This window comes from Amyelois transitella, chromosome 18, assembly GCF_032362555.1.
Source record: "Amyelois transitella isolate CPQ chromosome 18, ilAmyTran1.1, whole genome shotgun sequence".
Taxonomy (NCBI): Eukaryota; Metazoa; Arthropoda; class Insecta; order Lepidoptera; family Pyralidae; genus Amyelois; species Amyelois transitella.
The window spans coordinates 443265-455632 of record NC_083521.1 but is presented as its reverse complement, the minus strand read 5'-3'; the positions used below and the strand labels follow the sequence as shown (position 1 = coordinate 455632).

Below are 12368 nucleotides of genomic sequence, written 5' to 3'. Positions count from 1 at the left end.
TAGCCTTTTCCTTAGTCGCCCTTTACGACATCCATGGGAAAGATATGGGGAGGTCCAATTCTAAAGTGCATAGAACCACACGGCACGTGTAGTTGAAATAAACATAAATCTTTAAAGCTGAGCCGCTGCTGTGCCCGCGACTTCGTCCGCGTGGAATAGTTATTTTGGGCATCTTTGAAGCCCTCAAGGATGAATAATTCTCCCCGTTTTTTTTTCACATTTTCCATTATTTCCTCGCTCCTTACAGTTGCAGCGTGATGTTATATATAGCCTAAAGCCTTCCTCGATAAATGGTCTATTCAACATAAAAATATTTTTTTTTATTCGTACCAGTAGTTGCTGAGATAGCGCGTTCAAACAAACTCTTCAGCTTTATAATATTAATATAGATGTTTAATTCAACAGCCAATTGTACAATTACAATTCACAAAGTATTCTCTTCACGATTGTACGCTATCTGATCGATCTCGCGGCAGGCATTCTGTGGCAGTGCCGAGCTTTGAGCTTTGTACGCACGTGGCACGGACTCCACGGACACGGCAGGTGAGTGGCAGAGGGCACTGAACGAGGGGTTAAAGTTGTCGTTACTCGTTTTGTTTGGATCAGGTCAAGAGTACCCGAAGGAAGGAGAATACAAGGAGAGTGTGGAGCGAAAGGTCGGAGAGGGAAGACCTACACGAACGTATCTTGATCAAATTAAGGACGTCCTGGCAAAGGGTCAGGTCAAGTGTACCCGAGACCGCTGAGCTTGCATGAAGAGATGAATGTGGATGAAGCGAAGGGAGTATGCAGAGATCGTGGCAAGTGGAAAGATGTAGTCTATGCGAAAAAGGCGTGTTTTTATTTATGTATGTATGTACAGTATTGCACAACGATGTGTATGATATGTTATTATGATACGTGTATGATATATTGTTATGTCGTGTCTGATGTCTAACTGCAGTAGAAGCAGCTTCATTGAGCCAACACCGAATGCAATTCATATGCACATGTATTGGGGTGATACAAAATTTTAGATCATCGAAAAAGATCTAGATTCAATTAGTGAGCTTGTTAAATTCTATTTTATATGATACTAGAGACCACCGCGCCGCGGCTTGACGTATAACGAAAAATCACCATAATTCCGGGAAGAGGACATCTTAGTACTCCTAAACCACATAAAGAACCTATACCTACACTACCAAATTTCAAGTCTCTAGATCTGAGCTGTGCATTGATACGTTAGTCAGTAATTCACTTTCTTCTTTTACATATGTATACATGAATCGATTAAAGAATAAAACTAATAAATCTGTTTCAGGTTTGAAAATAAATAAAAGAAAAGAAAATGAAATACATAAAAAGCAGAATGCGGTGGAAGGTGAATTCATTGCTTATTTGCACATTTCTGATGTCAATTCATGGTCAAAGGATCACTATAGAAGAACATTTAGACAAGGTCACAACAAGTAATTTAGAAATAATAAATTACGAGGAAACAAATGATACATCTACTCCGACAGACGGCACAGGCGGGCTTGATTCAGAGAATGAAACAAAAGAAAATGAAATACCTGAAAATCAAAGCATAGAGAATGGAAACATAGACGGTCAACCTGTTCCAGATGAAACTTTGACGCCAAGTAAAGAGTCAACGCCATCTGAAGAAGAAACACAACCTTCTAATGAAGAAACACAACCTTCTAATGAAGAAACCGAACCATCTGGTGAAGTCACACAACCATCTGTTGAAGTGTCACAACCGTCTGTGGAAGTAACACAACCATCTGTTGAAGTGACACAACCATCTGTTGAAGAAACCGAACCATCGAGAGAAGAGTCAGCGGCAATAAGGTCATCTGAAGAAGTTGAAGAATTGCCAGTAGATACAAATGAGTCTGTGAGCGTAGAAGATCTTCCCGATGGGAGTTTTACCGAGGAGAGCATCATTTCTACATCACACGGCCCAGTTCAAGGACATCTGTGGAACGAGTCACCTAACATTATCAGCTACATTGACATACCATACGGACGTTTTTCTTCGTTGTTTCAGGTGAGCATTTTAAAAATTTTTAGAAAAAAACCAACAAAAATTCCATAATTGAACATTAATGTTCTATTCTAAGGCAAAAAAAATGATTGATTTAAGATATTAAAATTACAATTTGGCGACAAAACCTTCACAAAATAAACAATACTAAATAATCCTAAAGCTTATATTATAAATACGAAAGTAAAATTTATTTGTTTGTTGTCTCTTCACGCGTTATCTATTAAGTAAGACACTCTAAGAGTCTGAAGTAAGACAGAAAAAAAAATTAAAAACTAAAGTTGCCGCGAAAATTCTGTATTACTTTGTATGTGGCGCCAAATTCGCACGTTTATGTGGCGCTAAATTTGCGCAGGCGAATTCAATCATTGATTCTTTCCATAGACTAATTTATCTTTCTGTACTTTTCTAATTTCAGGCACCTGAGCCTCCAGAGTCATGGGAAGAAACTCATCACATTATTACGCACAGTAAGCGTTGCCCTCAAGTACAAATAAATGAGGAAACAATCATTGAAGTAATTGATGATATAGACTGCTTGACTCTGAGCGTTTTCGTCCCGAGGGGCGCTGAAAACGCTAGCGTTTTATTCCATATTTATGATGGAAGTTTTACTTCTGGCAGTGGGAATCCATCCCTGTACGGGCCCGAGTATTTACTATCTAAAGGAATTATATTGGTCTTACCAAATTACAGACTCGGCCCACTAGGATTTTTATGTTTAAAAAACGAAACGGCTCCAGGCAATGCTGCATTGAAAGATTTGACACTAGCTCTGAATTGGACGAGAAAAAATATAGCTGCCTTCGGCGGAAATCCGGAAAATATTGTCGTAAGCGGAGATGGAACGTCTGGTGCCTTAGCAGGATACCTAGCGCTATCTCCAGCGTCAAGGGATTATATATCTAAAGTTATCACTGAAACCGGTTCCGTAGTATCACATTGGGCTATTGATAGAGATCCAATTACAACTGCAACTGTACTCGCCGAAAGAATAAGGAGGTGGAATGAAAACCATACTTTTAACGACAATTTCTTTCATGAAGTGGAAATAAAAATATTACTTTTGGGCGCACAAGGGATTCATTTAAGCCCCTGCGTGGAAGATGGACCCGATCCATTTATATCTCAAACACCTTGGTATATACTTAATAACCATAAAATTACTAAGGAATTTATGATAGGGTCAGCAAGTTTTGCAGGGCTGCATGAAGCATTAATACATAACAATGATAGTTTATCACAAATGAATAAGGAATTCGCCAAGTTTTTGCCCTACGATTTGGTTTTCAAGAAAGGGGAAGAAGAAATGCTCGAAGTTGCAAACTCAATTAAAGCTCAGTATTTCAATGAGGATGAAATAGATGCTAATTCGGATAAGCTGGCCCTGTTCTATACTGATGCGTGGTACTTGAGTCCAGCTATAAGAACAGCAAGAGTGCTATTAAAAGCGAGTGCTACCGTGTATTTCTATGAGTTTGCGTTTGTTGGAGATCTAAACAGAGGACGCATTGCTTTGGGAAGTCAAGTGAACGGGTCAGTTCGTGGTGATATTGTGGGCTATTTGTTTACACAAGATGGTCAAATGCTCGACGCAGGGTCTAGTGAAGCCGAAATGGTTGACCTGATGACGGATTTATGGGTCAGCTTCATAAATAATGGGTATGTTATTTGTGTATTCTTTGTGATAATTAATTAGCGTCCGTAATTAATGTGTATTTTTTATCTTACAGAGAAATACTTATAAATTACCCAAATATACTATAACAGTATATAATATAGTAATATTATTATGTGGCTGACCTAACTTTGTATTTTACAATTTTAGAACACCCTCATCGGCCGATGTGACCTGGAATCAGTTGAAAGACTCATCAGAAGACGAGGAAGAGTGGCTCTGGATCGGGCCCGAGACGCAAACGAGAAAGGGCCTCCACCTGGACCGTCTGCCGCTCTGGACGGAGGTGTACGAGAACCATTTCATTGAGAAGAGCCACGCCCGCGGTTTACCGCTAAACCCCGCTGTTATCATCGCCGCGATATCCGTGATCGGCCTGTTTCCGAAGACCATGCAAGTGTCTCGATAAAGGCAAATTTATTAGGGGACAATTGTCACGCAACATCCCGATTTCGCACCATCGTACAGACGAACGAGGGTGTCCTTCACATCGTTTATTATCTTTGCTTAAGCCTACGCCTAATGCCGTCTAGTTACTTTCCTTGTCCATGTAGACCTTTTGGAAGCTAAATGATGTGTTGTCACACCTTATTATCGCTATGAGATGATGCGTTTCAATTGTCGCCTAGTAGTTACGGCGTACATAAAATGGGCCCAAGTAAATAGCGTATATGCGTATAATTCATTTTACCGCCATTGATATAAACCACAACAATAAAAAAGACATGTAACACTCTTTATTTTAAACGCAATAACAAAAGTTCGTGAAGACTTTTTAGTGCTTGCTTTGCTTTTGAATTAAAAACATTAAATTTTTTTATATGAACAGTTGCAAAATTTCTAAACAGACGCTTGCACATCTTAAACTTCGGACGCGAAGCTTATCCATTATATAATTTTAATTAGCAACAAGCATCGAACTGTATAAAAAAAAATACTTCTTAATTTTATAGTATGTTCCTTATGTCATACACTTATTACTTTAGATAATACACGAAATGAAATAAAATTTGCACACACATTTACTTGGGCTCACTTTGAAAATGAATCACGCCACACACCAAACGAAAACATACGCAAGCCAAATTGTACACCGAAAAAGCCATGTACGTATACTTTACCTATGAACCAATAAACGTCTGCAAATCTCCCTTTGTTTTGATTACGTGTTTATCCACAAACTACGGCACTATTCCTAAACTCGATCGTGTTTGGGTTACGTGTGTTTTGACAATAGTTCACAGTCTGAATTCGTAGTGAACGATGATGCGATTAGTGATGTTAGTTCTAGTTTTGTTGTGTCACCTGTTGTTTGCGATCGGGCGCGCGCCCCCGCCGTCGAGACCGTACCGCGACGTGGTGACTACTCAGGGAGTGGTCCGTGGGTACCTCACCCCCCAGCCGGCCCACTACGCCTTCCTGGGGGTCCCCTACGGCCGCCCGCCCACACGCCACGACAGGTTTAAGGTCGGCCGATTCGTTTGACAACGAACGAATGTTGATCGCTATCACGCCAAATGGATTGCAAATTGCTATGGTTTTGGCGATTTGTTTGGTTATGTGGAACATTTATTTATTTATTTAAAACATTATTGAGCCTTAAAGCTACAATAGGTGAACTTAATGCTGATAGCATTCTCTACAAGTCAACCTTTAGAAAATTGAGAACAGATAGGTAATATATGTAATTATCTGTCAATATGAGATCGAGATGCATCATCATAACTGAACAATAAAAAATATTTAATTTAATAGTAGACGTATTCGAGTAAGGAATGTTCAATTATTCCGGCGCTTACTTTTTGACGAGGAAAGAATTCTTCACATACATATAGTCACGTCTTTAGCCCTCGCAGGGTAGACAGAGCCAACAATCTTGAAAAGACTGATAGGCCACGTTCGGCCGATGTTTCGGCTTAATTATAGAATTGAGATTCAAATAGAAACAGGTTGCTAGCGCATCACCTAAGAAGAATCTCAAGTTTAAAAGCCTATCCCTTAGTCGCCTTTTACGACATCCATGGGAAAGAGATGGAGGGATTTGTGCATTATTATTTCTCTTAAAATAATGTCTGCTAGATAACCGTCTGAAGTCAATGGGTAAATATTTATGGTCCTTTGAAATAAACTAGGAATATAGTAACAGTAGTGGGCGGCAGGAATGAGAAAGTGTCAGATTTGTAATTAGTTTAATGTAGAATATACAATCTCAAAGGTTAACGTCCATCCATTAGATAATTGCTTAAGATAATTTTAGTACGAATCACGCACTAAGCGGAGTGTTTGACCCTGAAGCAAAAAGATGGGTGCTTGTTCACTTTAGGTCAAATACACAGCATAGCTAATTGAAATTACTGACAATATTTTCAATGTTAACAATGACTTTAATGTAGTTTCAATAATACAAAAAAAATAAAATAAAGTGCATGTAGTTAATGTTTTGTTAATAAGAATAGGACCAGATCAGTCCATCTCTTTCCCACGGATGTCGTACAGGCGACTTAGGGATGCCTATCCCTTAAAACTTGGGGTCCTTTTTTATGCGACGGGCTAGCAACCTGTCATTATTTGAATCTCAATTCTATCATTAAGCCTGTTGGGCTTAATGATAGAATTGAGATTCAAATAATGGCCTATCAGTCTTTTCAAGAATTGGCTCAGTTTAACCCGCAAGGGATATAGACGTGATTATATGTGTATATAATATTTTTGTATGTTGACGTTCAAAGACTTTAGCATATAGCCGTTAAAGTAATGACGTGATCTTGCGAAATCTCGATACTAGAACAGCTTGCGGATGTAATAGCGTCGAGCGAGCCGGATATCCCGGCGCCGGCGCAGCGAGAGCGAACCGAGATGGGTTTCCTCCAACCGGAACTCTAGAGGCTGTGAATGCTGTGACGCGGACTCATTAACGTTACATCCTGTATTGTGCAAATGTTTTGTGCATTATAAAACTTCTTTTTTCTTAGGTATTTAATTTGTTTTTGACAAATGGTATCTATTTTTGCCGCAAGGGTTTCTGAATGTTTGCACATCGACTAAAGGAAGAATCAGTTTATAGAAGAACCAGCTTTTACCCGCGGCTTCGCTTACACGGACATTATTGTTTAACGCAAATCCTAATTGAACAGGATTAAACGTGCCTCGAAATTTCTGCAATAATACATTTTTGTGTTATACATGCCGTGTGGTTCCCGGCACCAATACAAAAAAGAATAGGACCACTCCATCTCTTTCCCATGGATGTCGTAAAAGGCGACTAAGGGATAGGCTTACAAACTTGGGATTCTTTTTAAGGCGATGGGCTAGCAACCTGTCACTATTTGAATCTCAATTCTATCATTAAGCCAAATAGCTGAACGTGGCCATTCAGTCTTTTCAAGACTGTTGGCTCTGTCTATCCCGCTAGGGATATAGACGTGACCATATGTGTGTATGTATGTATACATTTTGGTAAGTGTTTTAAGTACCACGAAGATCCTTAATCTCTATAGTAACTTCGCGGCTTCCCTCAACAGGTATCTTATAACAATTGCAGGGCTCCAAGCCTGCCAAGCGCTGGGACGGCATTTACGAGGCTACGTACCGCGTGAAATGCCCTCAGCCCGGGGGGGAGGGAGACGAGAACTGTCTCGTGGTCAATATCTTCGCTTCCGAAGGAGCTGACGGTCTACCTGTCTTGGTTTTGGTGCACGATGGGGCGTTTCAATATGGGTGAGCTGATGATTTATTAAGTGATAATGAGGTTATAGGCTTACAAAATTGAGATTCTTTTTTTAGGTGATGGGCTAGCAACCTGTCGCTATTTGAATCTCAATTCTATTATCAAGCCAAAAAGCTGAACGTGGCCTATCAAGACTGTTGGCTCTGTCTACCCCGCAAGGGATATAGACGTGATTATATGTATGTATAATGATGTATCCAAGTGGTGGTAGTCCGCGCTTATATTTCAGTCATGAGTCGAATAGTCGTGCTCTAAAAAGCTCTCGTGAAGGTTCCTTACAAACTATTAGGGTTAAATATGGTTAGTGATTAATTAAATAAAGGCAGCTTATACAGTGTCGCAATGTATCTGCGTGCGTCAGAAGTTGTAATGTTTGAATTTGTACTAGAGAATTCAGACCGGTGAGGTCGCAAGCAAACGCATTGCTTGCAAAGCGTGTGAGTTAACACGTAGGTAATTACAGTTGCGACACCAATGTGGCATTATGTAAAATAAATCGGGCAGTAAATAAAATAAAATAAAATAAAATAAATATATACGGGACAAATTACACAGATTAGGTGAGCCGCGAAGTAAATTCGGAACTTTTGTTACGAGATACTAACACAACGATAAAATATTTTCTAATAAATCTTATATATAAAATTCTCGTGTCACAATATTCTTTCCCGTACTCCTCCGAAACGGCTAGACCGATTCTCATGATATTTTGTGAGCATATTGAGTAGGTTTGAGAATCGGCCAATATCTATTTTTCATACCCCTTAGTCCCGTCCACCCTTAACCTTTTTTTTTAACTAGAAATTAACAACGTTTGCCGGAACAGCTAGAACTTATATAAATAAACATAAAAAGATCATTTCTCATCATGCCCTCACCGGTATTCGAACCTGGGACCTACTGTGTCACAGACAAGCCCACCACCGCTACGCCAAAGAGGCCGAGGCGATGTAAGCACTAGTTTGGCTCAACACAAGCCAATACTTTATAAGGGCATATTAACATGGACAAGACTACCGTTTTATGCTGTACAGCCGTGACAGTCATATAGTTATGACTATATCATCATATAACTATGACCTTAATCATTGTTATGACCCAATCAATTCCGCACTGAGGGAAAGTCATACCACTTGACCTTTAAGTACAATCAACTGTAGGTGTATTCTTCCAATTATCCAACAATATTTGACCAGTTGACATACATTGTAATATTGACAAAATTATGGTAATTAGACAGAGCCTTTATATGCTGCTTATCTAGGTATACTAATATTATAAAGCTGAAGTGTTTGTTTGTTTGTTTGAACGCGCTTTCGCTAATCTCAGGAACTACTGGTTCGAATTATTATTTTTATTATATAAATTATTTGTTTGTAATATCTTTATTGCATAGAAATTTACACAGTAAGAAGAAAATAGTAAGTACATAGTTATACATACATACATACAATCACGTCTATATCCCTTGCGGAGTAGACAGAGCCTACAGTCTTGTAAAGACTGATAGGCCACGTTCAGCTATTTGGCTTTAAGATAGGATTGAGATTCAAATAGTGACAGGTTGCTAGCCCATCGCCTAAAAGAAGAATCCCAAGTTTATAAGCCTACCCCTTAGTCGGCTTTTACGACATCCATGAGGAAGAGATGGAGTGGTCCTATTCTTTTTTGTATTGGTGCCGGAAACCACACGGCACTACATAGTTATAAAAGAAACAAATCACTTGCAATGGCGGACTTATCCCATGAAGGGATCTCTTCCAGTCAACCGGCAAACAATAAAGGAAATATGTAGATAATTCAATAAAAGTAATTATTTTTGTGTTGAATACATTATTCATCGAGGAAGGCTTTAGGGTTTATATTTATTTTTATATTATATAACATCACGCTGCAACTATAAGAAGCGAAGAAATAATGAAAAATGTGAAAAAAATTCCTATGAAGGGAAGCCACGGGCCAAAAGGCAAAAGGCTTATAGTAGTTTCTGGAATGAATCTCGTTTAAATTCAGTTGTTGTACAAGAGTACAGTAAGCGGCAGAAAAACATGACACCTCCCCCCTCTACATAGTAATCTATCTCTGCCGCTGGCTGTACATCAACAGTCGTAAACTGTCCTTAATCACTCTTACTTCGTTTAATTACGTATCGATTTCCTACAAATTCGGAATAACTGTAAATTTAACAGGTAACTATGGGATAGGCATAGTTTTAGCAAATTAACTAGCTGTATCTGCGACAGGTAGTGCCGTGTGGTTCCCGGCACCATTAGAAAAAAGAATAGGACCACTCCATCTCTTTCCCATGGATGTCGTAAAAGGCGACTAAGGGATAGGCTTATAAACTTGGGATTCTTCTTTTAGGCGATGGGCTAGCAACCTGTCACTATTTGAATCTCAATTCTCACTAAGCCAAACAGCTGAGCGTGGCCTTGCAGTCGCAAGTGTATATACCAGCATAGACATGATCATAGATAGATGAAACTCTTTATTGCACCATAAAAGTAAAACATACAAAACAGCACAAAGCAGATATAGATGGTACAAAGGCGGACTTATCGCTAAAGCAATCTCTTCCAGTCAACCTTCATATGTTATTATTACTTTTTTTTTAACCTTTAGATGGGGCAGCTACCAACCGCCGGCTCGCCTTCTGCCACAGTTCCTAATCGTGACCTTCAACTATCGTATCGGCGCCCTGGGCTTCCTCTGCCTGGGAACCCCCGACCTCCCGGGAAACGCGGGCCTCAAGGACCAAATTGCAGCCCTCTACTGGATCCAAAGAAATATCGCCAATTTCGGCGGGAATCCGGCTGATGTTACCGCGTACGGCGTAGGAGCCGGCGCAGCGGCGATAGACCTCATTCTACTTTCTAATCTATCACAAGGATTGCTCCACAAAGTTATTTTAGAAACCGGTTCGGCATTATCACCCATTTCGACTGCTTATGACCCTGTAACTTTAGCAATTGACGCCGCAGCGGTACTGGACTACAGCGGTAGTGAGGAGGACAACGAATTAGCCGTGTTTTTTCAACGAATACCAGCTAAAGAAATTTCTAAAACCGGCAAAATGTTTCTACCATGCATCGAGAGGAAACCAGATGGAATGTTCGAGAAGGATCCAGTTGATATTCTGAAATCTGGCAATTACCACAGAGTGCCTATGATTATTGTGTACACAGACAAGATATTAGTCACTGAAATGGACATGGAGACATTTGGTTACATGCCTCAAAGTTTTGAACATTTGCTGCCAAACAATTTAGAATTCCCCGTTGAAGATGTAAAAGAAAAGATAGCGGAATTCGTTAGAGACTTCTATTTTGCCGAAGAGGATAGTAAAGATGACTTGGTTAAAAATTACATTGATTATTTTAGGGATATAACCGTTGAATTTCCAGTTCTAAGATCCGCCGTGTACCACACTCATGGTAGTACTGTGCCAGTTTACGTGATGAAGTTTATGTACAACAGCAATTTTGCAAGTTCTGATTCTAATTTCATGGATAACACATTGCTGAATTATTTTTATGAGACTGATTTAAGTGGCAATGATGAACTGGTAGCTCAGAAACTTGTTAGTCTTTGGTCGAATTTTATTAAAATTGGGTAAGTGTAATTAGTTTGTGTCTAACAAGATAATTATTAAAAAAAATAATAACACTTTTTGTTGAAGTCGTTAACATCACTTGATCACAAAATAAGCAATATCTTAGCAACTTCGTCTACCAAAACTTGCTATAGGTTTCATTAATCAGATTTGTAATTTTGGAAACAGTTTGAGATTTAGAACAAATCATTTCTATCACAATAGCATTTTAATCTACCTATCTTAAATGTCCGTGCCGTGTGGTTCCCGGCACCATTACAAAAAAGAATAGGACCACTCCATCTCTTTCCCACGGATGTAGTAAAAGGCGACTAAGGGATAGGCTTATAAACTTGGGATTCCTCTTTTAGGCAATGGGCTAGCAACCTGTCACTATTTGAATCTCAATTCTATCACTAAGCCAAACAGCTGAGCGTGGCCTATCAGTCTTTTCGAGACTGGTGGCTCCGTCTACCCCGCTAGGGATATAGACGTGACCATACGTATGTATGAATATATCTTAAATTTCATCATTTCAGGGATCCCACACCACTTACAACAACAATGATACCTGTAGTGTGGCCACCCGTTCACTCCAGTGAACAAAACCACCACAGTGCTCCCCGTGTGGACTTGGCAGACGTGCCAGGTCTCGAGTTTGGTGGTACAATGATGGCGAGGAACACACTCTCCACACAACAAGTCATATTTTGGGACAATATCTATAAGAGTTTCTATAGAAAACATTGAGAAATAAAGTGACTGTTTAGTACTAAAATCATTTTCTGAGATCTGCTTTTGATAGTAGAATTAAAACCTATATATATATAAGATATATATATATATTAAGATATAAAAATTGTCCATTTGTTCAATATATTAAAAAATATTACTAAGATTTGATTCTATGAGGATGTTTTTGTAGATAAACTTCTCAGAAGGAAACATTTGTAGATCCTGTAGGACCTTAAGATGCCTGAGGGTGCTACTGGAAGAGAGAGAGAGAGAGAAAATACCCCATAAGACTGAGTCAATAGTTTGGATGAATAATTGAGATTCAGACTGTTTTTCTTAAGTTTGTTTACTTGTTTAACAAAGATAATCATTTCATTGTTCAACTACAAAAAAATCTTTATTACACTTTTAAAAGACAAACGCAATTGTGATAAACAGTATATTGGCATAATATTATGGCAATGTATAATAAAATAAAAATGGCAACAGGCAATAAAGTGATAAATCCCTGAAAATATTTTGTTTTCAATACCTACTTGTTGTAAGCTAATAAACTATAAATCATTGGCTCGTGGCTAATTGGGTTCACAGTTAATGCTCCGCT

The 12368-nt window shown here is 39.0% G+C and overlaps 2 protein-coding genes across 4 annotated transcripts in view; one reads left to right on the top strand and one right to left on the bottom strand.

Annotated features, from left to right (window-relative positions):
• Positions 1-12368, bottom strand: part of LOC106135254 (serine/threonine-protein kinase D1) — a 73277-nt gene that overhangs the window by 59902 nt on the left and 1007 nt on the right. The window lies entirely within an intron of this gene.
• Positions 442-11853, top strand: LOC106140427 (uncharacterized). The gene is made up of 8 exons (XM_060949219.1): positions 442-543; positions 1304-2035; positions 2451-3694; positions 3861-4117; positions 4987-5177; positions 7252-7427; positions 10060-11049; positions 11569-11853. Exons 2-8 carry the CDS (start codon positions 1331-1333, stop codon positions 11777-11779), a joined length of 3774 nt encoding a protein of 1257 aa, XP_060805202.1. The 5' UTR covers positions 442-543; positions 1304-1330; the 3' UTR covers positions 11780-11853.

Excerpts from the sequence above, each read along its gene's own strand:
- LOC106140427 (XM_060949219.1), top strand. The coding sequence starts at position 1,331 with ATGAAATACATAAAAAGCAGAATGCGGTGGAAGGTGAATTCATTGCTT. Across the intron at positions 2,036-2,450 it reads GTTTTTCTTCGTTGTTTCAG|GCACCTGAGCCTCCAGAGTC; the intron begins GTGAGCATTTTA and ends TTCTAATTTCAG. Across the intron at positions 4,118-4,986 it reads GACCATGCAAGTGTCTCGAT|TGATGTTAGTTCTAGTTTTG; the intron begins AAAGGCAAATTT and ends TGATGCGATTAG.